At 32.0% G+C, this 17,624-nt stretch overlaps 2 protein-coding genes across 4 annotated transcripts in view; one reads left to right on the top strand and one right to left on the bottom strand.

Annotated features, from left to right (window-relative positions):
- Nucleotides 1-630: 630 nt before the first annotated feature.
- LOC129960589 (proclotting enzyme-like) lies at nt 631-10,127 on the top strand. 3 transcript variants are annotated; one of them, XM_056074087.1, is made up of 8 exons: nt 631-803; nt 1,482-1,590; nt 5,277-6,349; nt 6,431-6,501; nt 6,574-6,665; nt 6,802-7,064; nt 8,402-8,544; nt 9,949-10,127. In XM_056074087.1, the coding sequence occupies exons 3-8, from the start codon at nt 5,311-5,313 to the stop codon at nt 10,105-10,107; spliced, it is 1,767 nt and encodes a 588-aa protein (XP_055930062.1). In that variant the 5' UTR covers nt 631-803; nt 1,482-1,590; nt 5,277-5,310; the 3' UTR covers nt 10,108-10,127. The 3 variants fall into 3 exon arrangements, with proteins under 3 accessions (XP_055930062.1, XP_055930060.1, XP_055930059.1); XM_056074085.1 differs by having other exon boundaries at nt 634-775; nt 5,270-6,349; XM_056074084.1 differs by having other exon boundaries at nt 635-803; nt 5,270-6,349.
- A 108-nt stretch (nt 10,128-10,235) lies between these two features.
- The window catches only part of LOC129960590 (proclotting enzyme-like), a 45,783-nt gene continuing 38,394 nt past the window's right edge, over nt 10,236-17,624 (bottom strand). The window contains exons 5-9 of the mRNA XM_056074088.1: nt 16,187-16,260; nt 15,334-15,449; nt 14,965-15,242; nt 12,556-12,695; nt 10,236-10,517 (exon numbers count right to left, since the gene is read on the bottom strand). Of these exons, the coding sequence (XP_055930063.1) occupies nt 10,359-10,517; nt 12,556-12,695; nt 14,965-15,242; nt 15,334-15,449; nt 16,187-16,260 (767 nt within the window). The 3' untranslated portion in view covers nt 10,236-10,358. The remainder of the gene's footprint in view (nt 10,518-12,555; nt 12,696-14,964; nt 15,243-15,333; nt 15,450-16,186; nt 16,261-17,624) is intronic.

The following is a 17,624-nucleotide window of genomic DNA, read 5'->3' as shown; positions in this document are numbered from 1 at the left end:
AAGCACCCGTAAATTAAGTTAGAATAACATAAAATTTGCCATAACATTATTTATCTTCATTTTACTGAGCTATGCTTGTTTCAAGATCAGATTACTAAAAGTATTAGTATCACTCCCCAAGTCACAGTTCGCAAAGAATCGCAAGATATTTGATGTTTCATTTCAATAGTTAGCTAAAAAGAAGTAAAACATATTGCTCACTTCGAATCTTAAGTCAGTGTCCATCCATTATATTAGTAAACTTGGATGCTTTTCTTGTTAAATTCGCTTTAGAGTTGTCAATCCTTTCCTACCGTTTAATTTGAATCATTGGTACTTGGGGGGGAAAAACGAAGACTTCAGAAAAGAAGTAATAACTATTTACATTGAGCATCCACCTAGTAATCATTTACATCCTTAAAAACTGGTAGTGCTAGAATTCAGCTTATTGGAAAGCGAATGGTTTGGCCAACAAACAAAAACAAAGCAAATATATTAAGTGAACTGAATTCGAATTCCGAGTGTATTATAGTATTATTGTCTCACATAACCTTCATGACTCACTAAATAACTAACCCCTGGGGCTGTAAGAACTGAACAAAAATTATTATATCTGAAATGTGATCGCTCGGGAGAGATAACTGCAAAATATTCGTGACATTTAAAGAGCACAGAAAAGAAATGAAATGAGTCTGCTCTTTTCTTTCATTCAGTTCAATACAATTAATTTTTTTGATATTTTAGGAAGTATTGAATAGAGGCACTCCTTTGTTGACACTATCATTGACATAATCAGGTATATTTGCTGGAAAAGACAAGCAGTGGTAAATTTAGTTTATTTTGTAATTTTATGAGCTTAAATACACATAGATTTTAATTCTAATGAAAATGCATCTAATAGAGTATATGCATCAATTTATATCTATTTTGGCAGATTTTACTAATTAAATGCACAATGGTTTTAAAACCAATGTATCCAAAATAGTTCTGGAATCAATTATTTTAGAAGTTGTAGAAATACGCACTTATTTCGAAAAATAATAAATTGACAATTGTGTATACTTGGAAAACAATTGTGCTCTTTATACACAATATTAATTAAAAGCTTTCATAATAGTGTTTAAAATTAGAAAGATAATCTGTAATCGATATTTGTTCAAATTATCGTAGAGTTCAATTTCCTCTTAATCATGTTTCAATTTTCGCAATATTTACTGACACGTTTTAATTTTACTGCTCAACTAATTATTTCAAATTGTTTTTGATACTGTTTTTAGCTTTGATTCTAACAGAATTGATTCTTATTTATTCTTAATAATATTTAATATTCCTGTATTGTAATTCATAGCATAAATAATTGGTTAATGTCGGCCAAGAAAATTAAACTGAATTTTAATTAGAAACGCCGATTTTGTTTAATCGTTTTTTTGAAACTGAAAATAGGGTGAATAACAGAACTGTTATTTCAATAGTAATTAAATAATTGGCTTTTTTTTTTTCAGAAAAAGATGAAGGTTGGACTATTTTTACTCTTCTTCGTTTTTATAAACTTGTCTCAAAACATGGAAGGAAAAGCTGTAGGAAAGAACATAAAACTCGCAGGTTATCCAGGTATGTAATTGCTTGAGTAAATTTTAATGTTATTTAGTGAATTTCTAGTAAGTAATCCACCTTGGAATATTTTAAAGAGAGTCTCAATCGCATTGGTAATATATATCCAAAGGTCAGTATCGAATTAAATTCTTAATATTTCCGGATTCAGTGGACCGCGGTGGCCTAGTGGCAAGGTCTCGGCTTCGGAACCGGAGGGTTTCAGGTTCGAAGCCCGATTCCACCGGAGAACCGTTGTGTAAGCGGGTCTGGTGCACTTTAAATCCATTGGGGCCAAACATCCTCCCTCTGGTGTAGAGTGGAAGTTTGGAAGGGGGTGTCAACTCAGGTGTTGTCCACGTTATTTGACTCCTGTTCAAAATTACGAGGTCGGCCCCAAAATAGCCCTAGTGTTGCTTTAAAACGGGCCGTCAGTATAACTAAATCGGATTCAGTGAAGCTAGCGTGCGTCATCGTTCATTTATTAACTAATTATCAACTATTTTGCTTTGCTGTTTAACTTGCTATTCTTTCACCCGAAAGCTTGTTTAGTCATGCATATCTAAATCTCACATGCACGGTTTCTGAAAAGGAGAGGTTGTGAAATGTAGGAAGAGATATACACAGGATCTATAAAACTGCTCACTTCAGCATTTTCTCACTCTCAGAGTGAAGGGATAAAAATCCTTAGTGCTCACAACATTCTTTTAAAAACATCTACATTTCCCTTTCCTACGACTACACGTGTCAAAGAAATCCTTATCAAAATCTCGTAGAAAAATTTCGGTCTCTTCTGCTCTTGTGTTGTGATATAATATACAGGGTGTTGCTGAATTCGACCGACAAATTCAGAGACGTGATAATAGGCATGAAGTAGGCAAAAATTTGCGCGCAAGTCGGAGCGGCTCCATTTTTATTAGTTTTAGTTTTGAATTAATATGAAGGGACATTATAAATTTGTTTTCCACATATCCTTTACAAATTTATCTTTGACAGCGAAAAATGAGACGTGTCCTTATGAGGACTGTAAATGTATTTGAATTCTCATTGTTCCAGAACTATATCTGAAATTTTAGAATGGAAACAAATTGGAATATAAAAGGTATGATACAATATTTAAATATGGTTATAAGGTTGCACTTTCTATTCAAAGCCAGCAAGAACAAAATTGCCAAAACTAATATTTTAAAGCATTAAAGTGGGTACGATTTACGAACAAACTTCAAATGTATGTACTTTAGAGGGGTTTTATTTATTAATAAACATATAAAAGCGATAAGAGCTATTTTTGTATTTTGGGTTTGTATATTTTTAGTTATCTTTTTTACATTGGTAATACCTTCCAATATTACTTTTATACATCAGTAATACCCGAAAAATGCAAAAAGATAAAATAAATCTTAAACAATAAAGTAAGAAAAATACCTCATTCCATCAGTTTTCACTTGTATCTTTAATCTACATGTTCCTTTTTATTTTTAAGATAAGCATCGATATTTTTAAAAGCCTCCCGTTTATTTTGGAAATTCATGTAAGTGGTACATAAAACGAATTTGTATCTTCATAAGGGATACAAGTGAAGGTAAATGTGAATTAACTACTTAACCTATTTGTCCTTGCACCGTACATTCATGAATTTATTACATTTTTTTATTTTTAAGTAACATAAATTAATATCTTAAGTTTTAATAAGCAAATTATTTGAAATATTTCGAGTATACTTATTTGAATAAAAATGACAAATTTGATAGTAAAGAAAATATCCCTGCTAACAAATTAATAGAATCTTGTTGATCCAATTCGTGACTCCGTCAATTTAAATGCAGAGGGTCCCAAGTGGCGAGAATCATATGAATAAGAACACTGAATGGTTAACTTTTATGCTCGGTGGCATAGTCTGATTGTACATGATTGATAGACATTTCCTTTAGTGCAGAAATCCACAATAACATTTTTGATTTCTCAATTTTATGTTCTTAAAATAGTTTCTTATAGAAACCCCACAAGCTAAATTATCTACGAAATCTCTGCGGTGAAAACGTGCAAAAGATGGTAGTATTGGCTGGATTTGTCAGATATAAATATTATAAAGGTCGCTTGTAATTATTCTATTTCAAAGTTTGTTTTGAAGCATCAAACGATTATTTTTCTTTGCCTTCAAAGTTTATGAAGACTTGTTGTGTCAAAAGCAAATTTCTGCATCTAATCATCAGGGTGGCTAGAAGTTGTAGTCATATCTCCATAAAGACACTCATTTTGAGTTTTAAATATTAATGGCATTCTAGGACAAAAAAAAAATTCGTTAACTTCACAGAAACACTAGAAACGGGCTTTCGTTAGGAAAATAGAATCTCGTTTAAACTATTCAGTTTATCTTCAGTCGTGGTTTTAACCGAGACAAGCGAAGTATAAATGTTCATTATATTAGTTCATTATTTATATCTATATTTTCCTGGAGAGAGAACACACGCCATCCTCAAATGTTGGTTCTGAAAGCGAACCACCTTATGGTACTGCAGAACCTCATTGGAAATGCTGCATTTTGTTCCACTCTTTTGAATTGGACGACATCTGAAATGTGAAGAAACTACGGAATAGGCGAAGTGTCATAGTATGCTTATATTTAAATGTATCTAAAGTTGATCAAAAAAAAAAACCGAAATGTTTCTTAAATCGGCTTTGTTGATTTTTAAGTCTAGATGAATTCCATATTGGCATATAAATAGCAAGACGGTATTGTAAATGTTTTGTTACAAAAATCGCGGGACTGCAGGGTTTTAGATGTTATATGTCCTCTCACCTCAATCTTAATGAACATCATGTGTCCATTTATGTATAGAACCGCCCTTTGAAAGCAGGAATTTTCCCTCGGAAAAAAACTGATTTCTGAAGTAATCAAAATCTTACAAATATTTTAAATTCTGCTCTTACTGAGTTTCTGAATTAAATTGAAACGACTTTTTAATTTGCAAATAAATTTATAATGATTAATTTATAAGACTTTTATCTCGCATTATATCAATTTTCTGGATTTTCTCTTGTTAAAATTCCACTTGTATACTAGAGGGAGCTACATTTTTACAAAGACTATAGAAATCTATTTTTTTTTCTGCAGTGAACCAAATGAGAAATCAATTGCTAATAAAATCATTAACTTCAAAATTCTTCCCTTGATGTCATTTACCAAATCTTTAGAATAACTGCACTTTGCATATCAACGATAACCGTGTTAACAATGGTTTTCTTTCCGTTTGTAATGTATTTTGCTTCATCAAATCGAATTGTTACAAAAATCATATCTCCTATAATCATCTGGAATTCTTTGTATGGAGTAATTTCGAGTTAAATCTTACTCCATTAGACTGATCTGGTTTCGAATTTGTTTATCACCTCCCCACCAAAAAATAAATGGGATACTGGTGCAATTTATTTTCGAAATAACCTCTGTCTTCATGTAGTCCATACTTTATTGGTTTAGAAAAGTAGAGGAGAAAATAGAAAAAATGAAATCTCAAATTATATTCAATAACAAATTAAAGTGTTCATTTTAGTATTTTGCATGTTTGAGCTCATAGATAATCGATTTTCTTACTCGTAGATTAACAAAAACATTTTTGACTTGGTATTGGTTAAGTGGCATTTATTCATTTAAATGTTTATTTGTTAATGAACGTAAAGCTTTTTGCCACTCTCGTTTCAGATTATAGTTATTCACTGGTCAAACAATCTAACACGCAGAAGATGGGCCCCGAGCATAAAGTCAAGAATCGATACAAGACTTCCTTAACTGGAGAAACTGAACAAAAGTCTCATGTTTTGAGCTCAGAATTAGACGAATATGTGGGCAAAAGTAACCCTAACGATCGTCATAGTTCTAATTATGACTTGGAAAGTTATGAAAATTTAGAACTCATGTTAAATTCTGAATTTGCACAGCAAGATCTGCAAAATTCACAGCAAGAAAAGTATTATGAAAGGAAATTGGATTCAAATACCTTGAAATGGAAGGAAAATGACCCCTTAGAAAGTGATCAAGTATTTCTGCATCACAAGGAGGGAAAAGAGTCAAAATATAGCAATCATAAACAACACTTGCCTGGAAACAAAGTAATTGTTCATTCAAAAAGCAAAGAGAAAATCAAAACTTCAATTCAAACTCCAGAGGTGAATCCAGATTTACCCAAAACAAACGTGCAATCTACAGCGAGAGCATCGCAACAGTTTGAATTCGGATCAATACCATTGGAGCTCATACATGACGCGAGTGAAAGTTTGAAGGTAAACCAAATAAATCTTCCTACAGAGGATGAATTTGATTTGTTGAATCCTTCAGAGAGTGTCGATTTAAAGGTAGAAGATAAGAGAACACTAGTTGGCGGCAATTTTGCTTCAAGCTTGCACAATGATCAGCTTTTCGATAAAGATAATTTCAATACGCTAATAAACAATGAAGACAAAAAATTGTTTAAGACTGGAATCAATGAAATGTTTGAAGCCAACTTCGATTCTTTTGTCTTCAATCCCAGTGCCCAACCTCTAGAGAAATTCCAGGAATGTAAAACTCCAAGAAACGAGTCTGGATTTTGTAGGTATGTACAGCATTGTATGCTTCCAAGTATTTTAAATTCAATTCAGCACTTCATGGAAAATATGTGCATAATTCAAGAAAGATTTATTGGAGTGTGTTGCCCAGAATTTCCAGTCCAGAAAATTCTGGTTAAGTGGGAAGATCAACTAGAAACCTTCAATGATAGAAACAACTCGGTTGAAACTCCTCAAGGTTTGTTATCAATAACTTTTAGTTAATTTTAGTTTTTTGAACTTAAATTCAGTTTTTCTAATTATAGTTTTTAAATTTTAGATTGTGGAGTAGGAACAAATACAAGAGTAGTTGGAGGAAACGATGCCGATAGAAAGGCGTGGCCTTGGATGGCAAGTACAAATTTTCATTCTTTTGATGTTCATTACTTAGATAAACACTGTGCTAACTGAAATGCATTTTAGGTGGCTCTCTTAAACAATAAAAAGAAATTCTTTTGTGGTGGTTCCTTAATCAATAATCAGTATGTACTCACAGCTGCTCATTGCACTTTTGGGTAAGTGTATATAATTTTTGAGTATTTAGTTTAAGAACGCTCTTTGTTTTCTGTATACCTATTTTCCCAGTGAAATGCAGCATCCTCTTATTTCAATTGAATAATTTTGGTCATAACAGATTGATTTTGATTTTAGAAATTCTAAGGATCAGATGGTGGCTCGTTTGGGAGAATACGACTTTAACAGCCCTCGAGAACCTCATGATGATTACCGTGTTACTGAGATAAAACGTCATGGGCAATATAACAGGATGAGCTTGCGAAACGATATTGCTTTACTTAAACTGGAAAAACCAGTGGTCTTCAACGAATTCGTAAAAACTATCTGTTTCCCTGAAGTTACAAGCGATTTCATTGGCAATGTGACTACTCTAGTTGGTTGGGGCCATTTAAATGGAGGTAATCTTATTTTTATAAAATTTAACCAATTATTTCTGCAAATATTAGTTTACGTGAATCATCTTCATCTTTGAATATCTTTAACCCTATGTTCAATATAATTAAATTCTCATTTACGATGAACTATCCGTTTAATTAATGAAAATCCATTTCTATTACTGTCTGGCGTTAGGAAATCAGTGTTGCTGGTGTATTGTAGAAATTTATTCGCACGATATCAGCTGAATTTATCAGCAAATGGGAATTAACTCGGAAATCTTCCAAAGATTTACTCTAAAACTTTACTTTCTTAATTTTGTTCCGTGTTTTAGTTTGATTTATATACAGTGTAATCGCTTTGCCTTAGACAGAATTTGTGACATCTATTATTTGTGACGTGTGAACACTTGGTATTTTTAGTTCTAAATCAAAACTTGCTAATACGGAACGAAGCGGTTTTGATCAATGCTTTTTGGGACCATGAGCAATTTCTGTATTCTTCACAATTTCGTGCAATTTCACACATGTAATTTCTGTATTCTTCTGTATTTTTCAATGAGGTGCTCATATTTTGTTTTCAAAGACGTGTCATCTACATAATCACTTTTTATATAGTGCCAGTTAAATAACTCTAATTATAGCATAGCTGTTTAAAAAGAATTTTTAGTCTTCTCGAAATAGTCTAAATGTGTAGAAAATTAATTTCTGCAGCTACTTGGAATTTTATTGTTTCTGAAAGAATGATCTTAATCTAGAAAATCCAATTGATACTGTGAACTTTTAGGGCATAAATTGTTCTCTATTTTTCATTCATTGGTGAAGGTCTGCCAAAATACCATGACAATTAAGTTACGATGTATAACGCAATGGTATAAGAAATAAAGTATGTTTCCCTGATCAATTAATCTTTTTAACTGAACACTGCCCTCCCCCCACTTGTATAATTCAGAAGACTAAATAAAGATCTTCGTCATCTAGCCGAGATTAAGAATTGTCTTGTTCTTCTGAAAATAGGCCTCACTTAGATCTGTTTTGAAACTAATTTTTAAACCTTCCAGTAAAACATTTAATTTTAAAAGTAAAGCTGATTTAAAGAGAATTTATTTTAAACGACAAATCAAATAGAATGAATAACTACAACCCACCCCTAATGCGACAACGATTTAATTGCAAATTGAAGTTAAATTTAAAAAAATTGAAATTAGTAATTGCCTTTCGTATGCTTTTTTCGAGGTTGTATTACTATGAAAAGTAAGAATTCGATTTTAGTATGATGGCGTTAAGCTCCAATTACATGACAGTACGTAACGCACGATCTAATCTTCAGTTAAGCATTTAAAGTTATTTTCATTTTCCAGGTAGTGGAAGTGTTAGTGATGTACTTCAGGAAGCAAGTTTTCCTGTGATATCCAACAGTGAATGTAGAACAACGCATGGAATACCTATACCATCTTCTTTAATATGTGCAGCTGCTGTATCACGTGATAAAGGGGCCTGTAATGTAAGTACATTTGAAAAATCTAAATTCTATTACACCAAGTTCACTGTTGATGAATGTGGGATTGCTGAAAAAATGAGATGCAGATTCAATGAATAGGAATCATTGCAGTTAAGCGAATTCCTTTTACCCTTGGACTCGGACAAAGAAAACTATTGCAATATACATGTTCATTTGACACATCAAAAGATTCGTCCGCGCCATGAACATCAGCATTACCATGGAAATTGATGTCATTGACTCAAGTCTCCTTCAAATATGATGGATAAATAAGGTGGCAATGAAATTATCCCAACAATGTGTACTATAGTAAATGATTATTTCAGGTGTCATTGTGCTCTTTACAAATAATTAACTTACAATATACTAATGTTGCAATAAGTTTTGAAGTGTTTTTCAGGCGAATTACAAATATTTATTCTGCTTTTGAATTCAAGTGAATTTTCTCCATCTGCATTTATTTATACGAAACAGCGTTCACAAATTTGTGCGTAGAGCCATTCCTTCAACAAGAGAAACATAAGATAACTCGAGCTTATCCATAACAATGTTTCTATTACAAATGATTGCCTTGAATCGTTCTTCTCGACTGTAAATTGGAACAGTGTTTGTCTTACAGATGTATTCTAGCAATTGAAGCCTATTCTGAAATATCGCTGTTTGTCTCGGATTATACTCGCTTCTGTTTTGTGCAGGATATATCTAGTTCTGTAATGATCAAATCGTGTAATAATACAGAAATAAACTTACTATGAATGATATAAAATGCATTTGTATGCAATATCCACCATTCTTTATCATACAGGACAAAACTCTCGATAAGAATGTCAAGGTTTAGAAACCATGATCTTAAGTAGGTCCTAAGGTATTTTGATTCATCAATCAAATCTAATTGTGCATTTTCCATAACTATGCATTGCATTAAATATCTTCCAATTTATAAAATTTCTTTTATATAATGAAGTTTTCTTTATCAAATCTTTACAACAGCAGCTAATTTTTGCTCTGCAATGGAATCTAAAAATTAAGAATTTTTAACATGGACTTTTTTATTTATTTTTAAAAACGTGACTGAAGTCTCGTGTACTTAACTCTTCAAATTGTTCTGAAACTCTGAAGTTGGTAAATATTCTTCTGCATTATTTTCAATATTTCTTCGGAGCAAAAATGGAATCTTAATAACCGATACACAACTACTGTAGTGCTGCTTGAAAATCATTTGCTTTGCAACAAACCTTAAAGTATCAAAGATCAAATACATGAAATAAATAAAATCTTAGTTGGACAAGGTTTTAATAACAATTATTTCGCATCTTTAAATTTCATTAGGTGGATATAAAGTATTTTAAATAATAAACAAATAGCTTAAGATTAGCAGTTATTACTATGAATTATTTTCTTCCGTAGGGTGATTCTGGAGGACCTCTCATGTTACTCGACAAAAATGATCGCTGGAAGGTTATTGGCGTTGTGTCATGGGGAAGAAGAGGATGCAATCCTAAATTTCCTACTGTTTATACAAGAGTAACCCACTTTATGGACTGGATAAGGAAACACTCAACGTAAAATGTTTTTACGTTTCATAATATTTAATTCTTCGGATACAATTTATTTTTCAATGCTTATATTGCTACCATAGAAACGATTGCAGGGCAGTCTTCAGATTTTAATGAATATGAAAATAAATGAATGTTTTTAATGAATATTTTTATATGAAATAACATTTATTGGGTTTTTAAATAAATCTTTTTACATGCTGTGATTTGACTTGATTGTGTTGACTAAAGCGATAAAATGAATTTTAAATACATGGTAAATCATTCCATATTTTCATCTATCCAATCCAAATACTCGGTGACTCTGGTGTAGACACCAGGATAACCCGGTTGAGCACACTTGCTTCCAAATGATACGACTCCAACAACTGTCCAATGTCTGGTTCGATCTGGTATAACCATTGGACTTCCTGAATCGCCCTGAAATAAAATGGTAGTATTAGTAGAAAAACTTAAAGAAGAAAAAAACCTGCTTTCCAAGGTAGATGAATTTTCAAGCTATATACAAGAGTAAGAACATTTATTACGACTTAATGATTAACGTAAGCAAATTTAAACTATATTACAACAAATCTTGAAATATGTTAAATTTAATGTGCATCGTAAGAACTGGAAGTATTGCAAAATTTTCAATTTCTCAAACACTCCCGGAGTTTCATACAAGAAGTTAAGTCAACATGTGGGTATTCAGATATTATTTGCATTCTAATGAATTGATCTGAATTTTTTTTTTTGTGATGAAAGCTAACCATGTAACACACACTGAAATATCCAGCGAAGAAATTTGAAAAACTTGAAAGAATCACATACTCTTTAGATCTATCTTGCTTTTAATCTGTCGAATCGAGTCACTTGATCGCATCAATTTTGATAAGGCACCAGCTCATGTAGATTCAAGGCAAATGTAAATAAAATTCAATTTTTACAAGAAATGACACGGTTTGAAATAATTTCTGTTGCAAGAAAAGACATGTATTGAAATTCTAAAGCAATTTAATAAGACTGCATCAAGAAAAAATTCCATAAATACTGCAATTAACATCCCACTTACTTGCGTGCATTGTGCATACGATATCGAGATAGCGACATTATTTGTCAGTAAATATTTTTCTTAAAAACTAGGGTACACGCTATTAGTTTGAATACCTAAATAATGCACTACTTAATTCAGGTGTCCGAAATTCTTTGCCACCTCTTTGCTGACATTGATCAGAATATTTATGCAAATTCTTGAATGTATTTCGGAAGAAAGGCTATTGCAGATTCTTTGGAAAGATTTCCTCGCATTGTTGTTGAAGAATCTCAATCTTTTTGCATTTCTTTAAGCAGGCATCAGGTAAATTGGATAGATGTAGGAAATCGGTAATAAGTTTAGAGAACGAAACTTTTAGTACCGCATGACTAGAAATTTTTAAGGATCCTTATGGTAAAAAATATCACTTGGGTTGTAGAACATTCCCGAAATGGGCGGGGGTCACTCAGATTGGGAAATTGAATTCGGGATTATATATATGTTGCACGCCTTTAGGATATTCACTCAAGTGTGTCGCTCAATGGAACTCACTGAAATGCAATGGCTTTCCAATTCAGAGAAGATAACTAATTGGTATATTGTAACGAAACTGGTTCTAACTTGGTGCGGACTGAATGGCTTAGTGGTAGAATGCTATGAACTGAAAGCGGCAGTTCGCAAGTTCGTGTCTGACTGCAGGCAAATTACCTATAGATTGTTTTGTTATTGATTTTTTTTTTTTTTTTTTTTTTTTTTTTTTTTTTTTTGTTATTTCTCGTTTGTTCCAGAATGTTATTATTTCTGTATATTTCTAAATCTGGAAGATTCCAGTCATTTCGTCTTGTGGATAAAAAGATGTAAGGTTTAATTCCATGAATAAAGTTTCGAGTTGAGATTAGCAAGTGTCATCTTTGATTTTAATTATTTGTGGTAACTTCATCTACGAGACAATATAAACTATACCGCAATTTTGGTTATCAGATCTTTCAGAGGCGAAATATCAAGTTTCAGAAAGTACTCTGGCAAACCTGTAAGCCTAGGATTGAACTTGAATGCGATTTTTCTTTTTTTTAATCGGCTCTAAATGACAACTTCTAAATTTCTAATGTTAGTCATTTTAAGGCAAAAATAATGTTTGTTCATGGAAATTATAATTGAAACTAAATTTTTAAACAGAAATTGCTATAAATTCCTATTTATAAATTTAAATTATCTTAAAACCAAGTTTTAAATTGTATTTTAAATTACACATTATTCGTTTTAACTCTATGAAATCGTATATCTTAGAAACTGTGAGGAGCAGTTGCTAATCCACTTGTTTATATAATGGTATTGTTCGGAATTGAACTTTTTCTATGTATATTTTTAACATAGTTGATTGTTCCTAAGCTGCATAAATTTGAGTTAAGATACACTTTGAAGTATAATTGTATAATGGGTACTTACTTGACAAGCATCTTTCCCTCCTTCAAAGAATCCTGCACACATGAAACCTTGAGTAATTGGTTGAAAATACCTTCTGTTGCAGTCAGCATTATCCCAAATTGGCATTGTAACTTGTTGCAGCGAGCCACTACCAACACCACCTGAGAAAATGAAATGATGAACACAATTTTAAATTTAATTGGTTTCAAATGCGAGTGAGACATTTCAATGTGTCAAAGACCAATTTTCAGCAGTTAAAAATCATCTTATTATAAATTGTATTTTTTGTAACAGTTGAATAAACTATCGCTTCTCTCACAGTGAATATATTATATGAAATTTAATAAAAAATAAATTCTTGAAGGCAATTATGAAGTATACCGCGCATAATTTTAATAATACCGCATATAATTATATTTTTTATGAAAAGCACACACACACACTTTCCACGGCAGTGTGTTTGTCCCGAAGAGTACGAGTATGAAATGAGGGATAATCTTAATTATGAATATAGTAAATTAGAGATTGCCGATTCTGTATTTTGAAGGTACTGTCTGCTTTGAATTTGTACGAAACAGGCAGCCAAGTTGCGACAATGAAGGTTTTACTTTCAAAAGGGAATAAATAAATGCATTTATTACACGGGATGTCTCATAAAATTTTGTCACACTTAATTAGATGGCTAGGTGCTTTATTTTTGTTGTATATTTAATGGTTGAAAAATAATGGCCTAATTCAGATTAAATTTTGGATTTTGTGTTAGCGAATATGATGAAGAAATACAATTTCAAAGAGAATCTCCCTTGTAGACTCGGCTCTAAATCGTCTTGTATTTTGAGACACACGGAACTGTTCAGAATGTTTCAAGATAACATTTTAGAGGACCAAGCTCATTAAGTGGCGCAGAAGCGAAATAAAATCCTGAAAATGTATCGTTTCAATGAGTTTCTCTTGAAGTAAGAATACCAAAGTGTAGTGCCTCATATTTTAAAGCGATTGAAGTGGAAAATTTTACATACCAAGATTGGTACATGCTCTTAATGAATATGACATTTAGCTTTCTTAGTGGTATTTGACTAATGTGGGGACGCATAGTTGTATGTGTGCGTGCGTGCCTGGGCGTGTAATGATATCTCCTAATATAATTTAAGTCTTAATGAATTTCTAAATTTTTATCTTAATTTAGTTCATATTAACTTCATTCTAAAACGGTCTCTTTTTATTTAATTATATACTCGATTTATAAACCTGCTCACTTCTACATTTTCTCACCCTCCGAATGAAGGGATAAAAATCCTTAATGCTTACAACATTCTTTAAAAGATACCTACATTTCCCTTTCCTAAGACTACACTTATCAAAGAAATCTTTATCAAAATCTTAGAGTAAAAACCATCGAAGGGAAAAATTTCGGTCTCTTCTGCTCTTGTGTCACGATATACTCTGGTGTATTTCTTACCGTTTATTATTTGTATGTAAATTATGCCTCCCATGGTGAAATAAATCGAAGTTTTATTTCAAAAGTTTCTTCTATTCGGTTCTAACTTTTCGAAGACTTTTTCTCTAAAGCAATTTTATCAGAACTTGAGAACGATAGGAAAGGGGTGCAACTCAGCATATACGATTTAATTAGCCAGTTTTATAAAGAATTAACATTTAAAAAACTCGATATTACTAGAAAAAAAAAGGTTTTGTTTTTGTTTCCGTAAATTCAAGCAGACACATAAAGATAATACCTCAAATTAAACACAAATACTTTCCCAAATTTTGAAATTCGCAATATATAAATAATGCTTTTGAATAAACACTTTCACTTTTTTAAGTTGGCAGAGGGATTATCAAAAATCTCACAATAACGCTTATCAAAAATCTACAGAGAAAGCGTAAGAAATTTTTATGTAAAGTTGGAACTACTTGTCATATTCAATAATCGCCTATCACGTACAATAATTTTAGAGAAAATGAGCTAATTTAAATAAGTGTTTTGCATTTGTATAATGTTTTGAAAAATGACGTACATTTTGATGTAATAGTGACGATGCACTATGACAACTTGGCAAGCTCATGTCATTGATATTGTCTGTGGAGTTGTAGAACAGCTGTTATAAAAACAGAGGCGCACCCACTCTTTCACTCATTCATTCACCTGGATTGGAGCTGGAACGTGTTTTAATTTACTGTACCATCTTTTTGCATGTATTCCAAATTTTGTAACCGTATTTAACATGTTTTTAACTACTATTTAAAGGTGCTTATAGCTATTGAAGCCGAGTTCTTTCCTTTTAAATGCGAAATATCTTAAGCGGTGTTCAGATATCTGAATATACCTACCATTATAGTACTTCGTTTCTACTTATGGGCGACTGCATGCATATTTATGAATTGTGCAATGTTTCTGTATAATTTATAACATATTTTTTAACAACTCACCGTATGACAATGTACCCCATCCGGTTACAGTTCCCATGTATCCAACTAAAGTGTTGGCTTTCAATCCTGGAGTCGGCAAGCATACAGGACTTATGTATTCGGAGTAGGTCACAGGATGACGAAGTTTCAATAATGCAATGTCATTGTAGAAGCCACTTCTAGAAAACTTAGGATGTGGAATTGTGGTAGCTACTTTAAATTCAATTGGATTCATGAAGTCGTCTGTTCTGAACAAATGATGATCTCCTAATCGAACTGTTAATTGTTCTTTTCTATATCTGAGAAAAAAGTAAGAATGCCGATAATATTTATATCATATTTAAAAATATTAATGATTAATTTGTTTCTTAGTAATATAAGCTTTCATACTTCCTTCCTCTTTGATCGGACAGACAATGAGCTGCAGTTAGAATGTACCATGTTCCTACTAGCGCTCCTCCACACCAGTACTCCCGTCCTCGGTAACTATCTAAGAAAATGGCTGCCTAAAAAAGAAAGAAATTTAAGGGCAGTTTGATTTCTTACAAAGAACTTCTAAATGTTTGTGTCTACCTACAATATACCGAGAAATTTCAATCCTAAAAATTACGTTTTAGATGACTATGAGGAATTTTTCTGCTTGATTTAATGTGCAATGTGATTTTATAAATTTAATTTTTCTCTTGTTGTCTTTATTCTTATTATCTTTATTCTTCATATGGTATTCTAATAACATTACGATATTTTAGAATATAATGGGTGAGTTCTGATGATTATATTTGGAAACTTCTTACACGATCCGATTTATCAGAGTTCACACAGAACAGCATTAAAATAGTTTGCTAAATTTAAAATAATTTTAATTTATGTTGAGATTTTTTTAACAAAACTGAAAATTAATATTTTCTAACTTTAGTAAGAAGTATTTATTGAAAAAATGTTTTATCTCACAAAATGTTCAAATTATCAATTTAATAAAAAGAAATATTAAAATCCAAACAAAAGAAAGTTAAAATTATAACGCCAGTGCTAGTTCAACCTCAGAGTTCATCAGGTCTTTTAATCTTTGTAATTTTTGTCCCCCTTACACGCATAATTTTAGAATATGTTTAGTATTCTTAATTTCTTAGAGTTTTGGGACCTATTCGAAACTGAGCACCCTCAGTGGTTGGTTTAAAGGGAAATTAATGCTTTAATGACTTTTTTAATCATGTCGCCAGAATCACCTACCGTCTTTACCTACCATCCAAGGCCACTGTCCAGGATTTGCTTCGTATCCTCCAACGATGCGCCCATCTCGTCCAGCGGTGCCGCATCCTTACCAAAGAAATATGACTAAATTATTCTCAGGACTAAATTGCATAAGAGTTTATAGTACTGCCATAAGGAAGGAAAATGAATTAATTTTATTGATTATAATTGTTCTTCGCGTACTTTTGTAATTTCAAATAATCCTATAAACTTTTATTAAATAAAAAAATAATTGCAAATGAACAAGTGAAATTTCATTTTCATTTTATCGAAGCTAAAATAATTAACAGAAAATATAGAGGCCCATTTTCTTTTAAATAAAACAAGTTAGTTTATTTTAGGAAATATTTTAACCGTCAGATATGGAAATACTTTAACCATATTAATGGAAGTAGATATTATTTTCATTCATGGTAATCATAACAGAGAGTTGTTGTTGTTGTCGTGTCTATGCACACAGTGCTAGTGCAAAAGATTAGAGTCCTCCAAAAACCTTGGTGACAAGATCTGCAAGTTCTGGAGCCTTATGGCTATGGAGGATTTCGATTGGGGGTGCTCCAAGTTAAAAGAGGGAACCGATAATGGCCTGGCAGTCAAAAACATGATCTGGAGTTAGTTACAAATGGGGACAGTACTTGCAGATGGGATAGGATTTTATATTGGTTCGTGAGATCTTCATGTCTTTGAAATATGCAGTAGGTAGCCTAGCTATTGTAGAGGAAAGGTTTCTTGGGCAGTTTAGATCGGGGATTGTTGCCTTGCTAAGATGCTGGTTGTAGATCCTTCGCCTGGCGGCAGCATTCGCACCTGCCCAGGTGAGGTTGGTCTTCGTCGCGTGCTTCCTTTGCAAGGGCATTTTCACATTCGTTCCCCTCAATTCCAACATGAGCTGGAATCCACTGGAGAGTGCAAGGTATATTTAGTAAATGGAGAAGGGTATTAATTCCTTGCGTTATTGTTGTTTTACCGTTATGTAGGGCTTCGAGTGCTGATTTTGAGTCTGAGAAAATCACAATTTCTTTTATTGAGTCGTTTAGAGAATGAGAGCGAAAATGGGTAAGAGACTCTTTAATAGCGATTCATTCGCTTGTGAAGTTTGAAGCAATTTGGCCATAACAGAGAGTATTTATTACAAATGCAATAATCTAATTTACATTGGGGAAATTCGGAAATGTTTTTATCTGGTGTACATTCATTGATACCCGATTATAGGAATTTTTAATATGAATTGCTTTCATTGTTTTAGAAATATATGTAAATAAAAAAGAAATTAAAACAATACACTTTTGAAAAACGCTAAAAATAATGCATATAAAAATGCTATAAAAATAAATTTATAATTTGTCATTTCCTTGGGAAAATCTAAAATATAATTAACCTTTTTATTAAAAATTAATTTTCAATTCATTTTTTTCAGATTTTTTCCGGTT

The sequence above is a fragment of the Argiope bruennichi genome, chromosome X2 (assembly GCF_947563725.1).
Source record: "Argiope bruennichi chromosome X2, qqArgBrue1.1, whole genome shotgun sequence".
NCBI classification, from domain to species: Eukaryota; Metazoa; Arthropoda; class Arachnida; order Araneae; family Araneidae; genus Argiope; species Argiope bruennichi.
Note: the sequence above shows the minus strand (reverse complement) of the source record. Positions and strands in the feature narration are given on the sequence as shown.

What these genes read in the sequence shown, in the direction of transcription:
- LOC129960589 (XM_056074085.1), top strand. Translation starts at nt 1,488, where the DNA reads ATGAAGGTTGGACTATTTTTACTCTTCTTCGTTTTTATAAACTTGTCT. An exon ending in GAAAGGCGTGGCCTTGGATG is followed by an intron (nt 6,502 to 6,573) that starts GCAAGTACAAAT and finishes AATGCATTTTAG; the next exon opens with GTGGCTCTCTTAAACAATAA. An exon ending in GCTGCTCATTGCACTTTTGG is followed by an intron (nt 6,666 to 6,801) that starts GTAAGTGTATAT and finishes TTTTGATTTTAG; the next exon opens with AAATTCTAAGGATCAGATGG.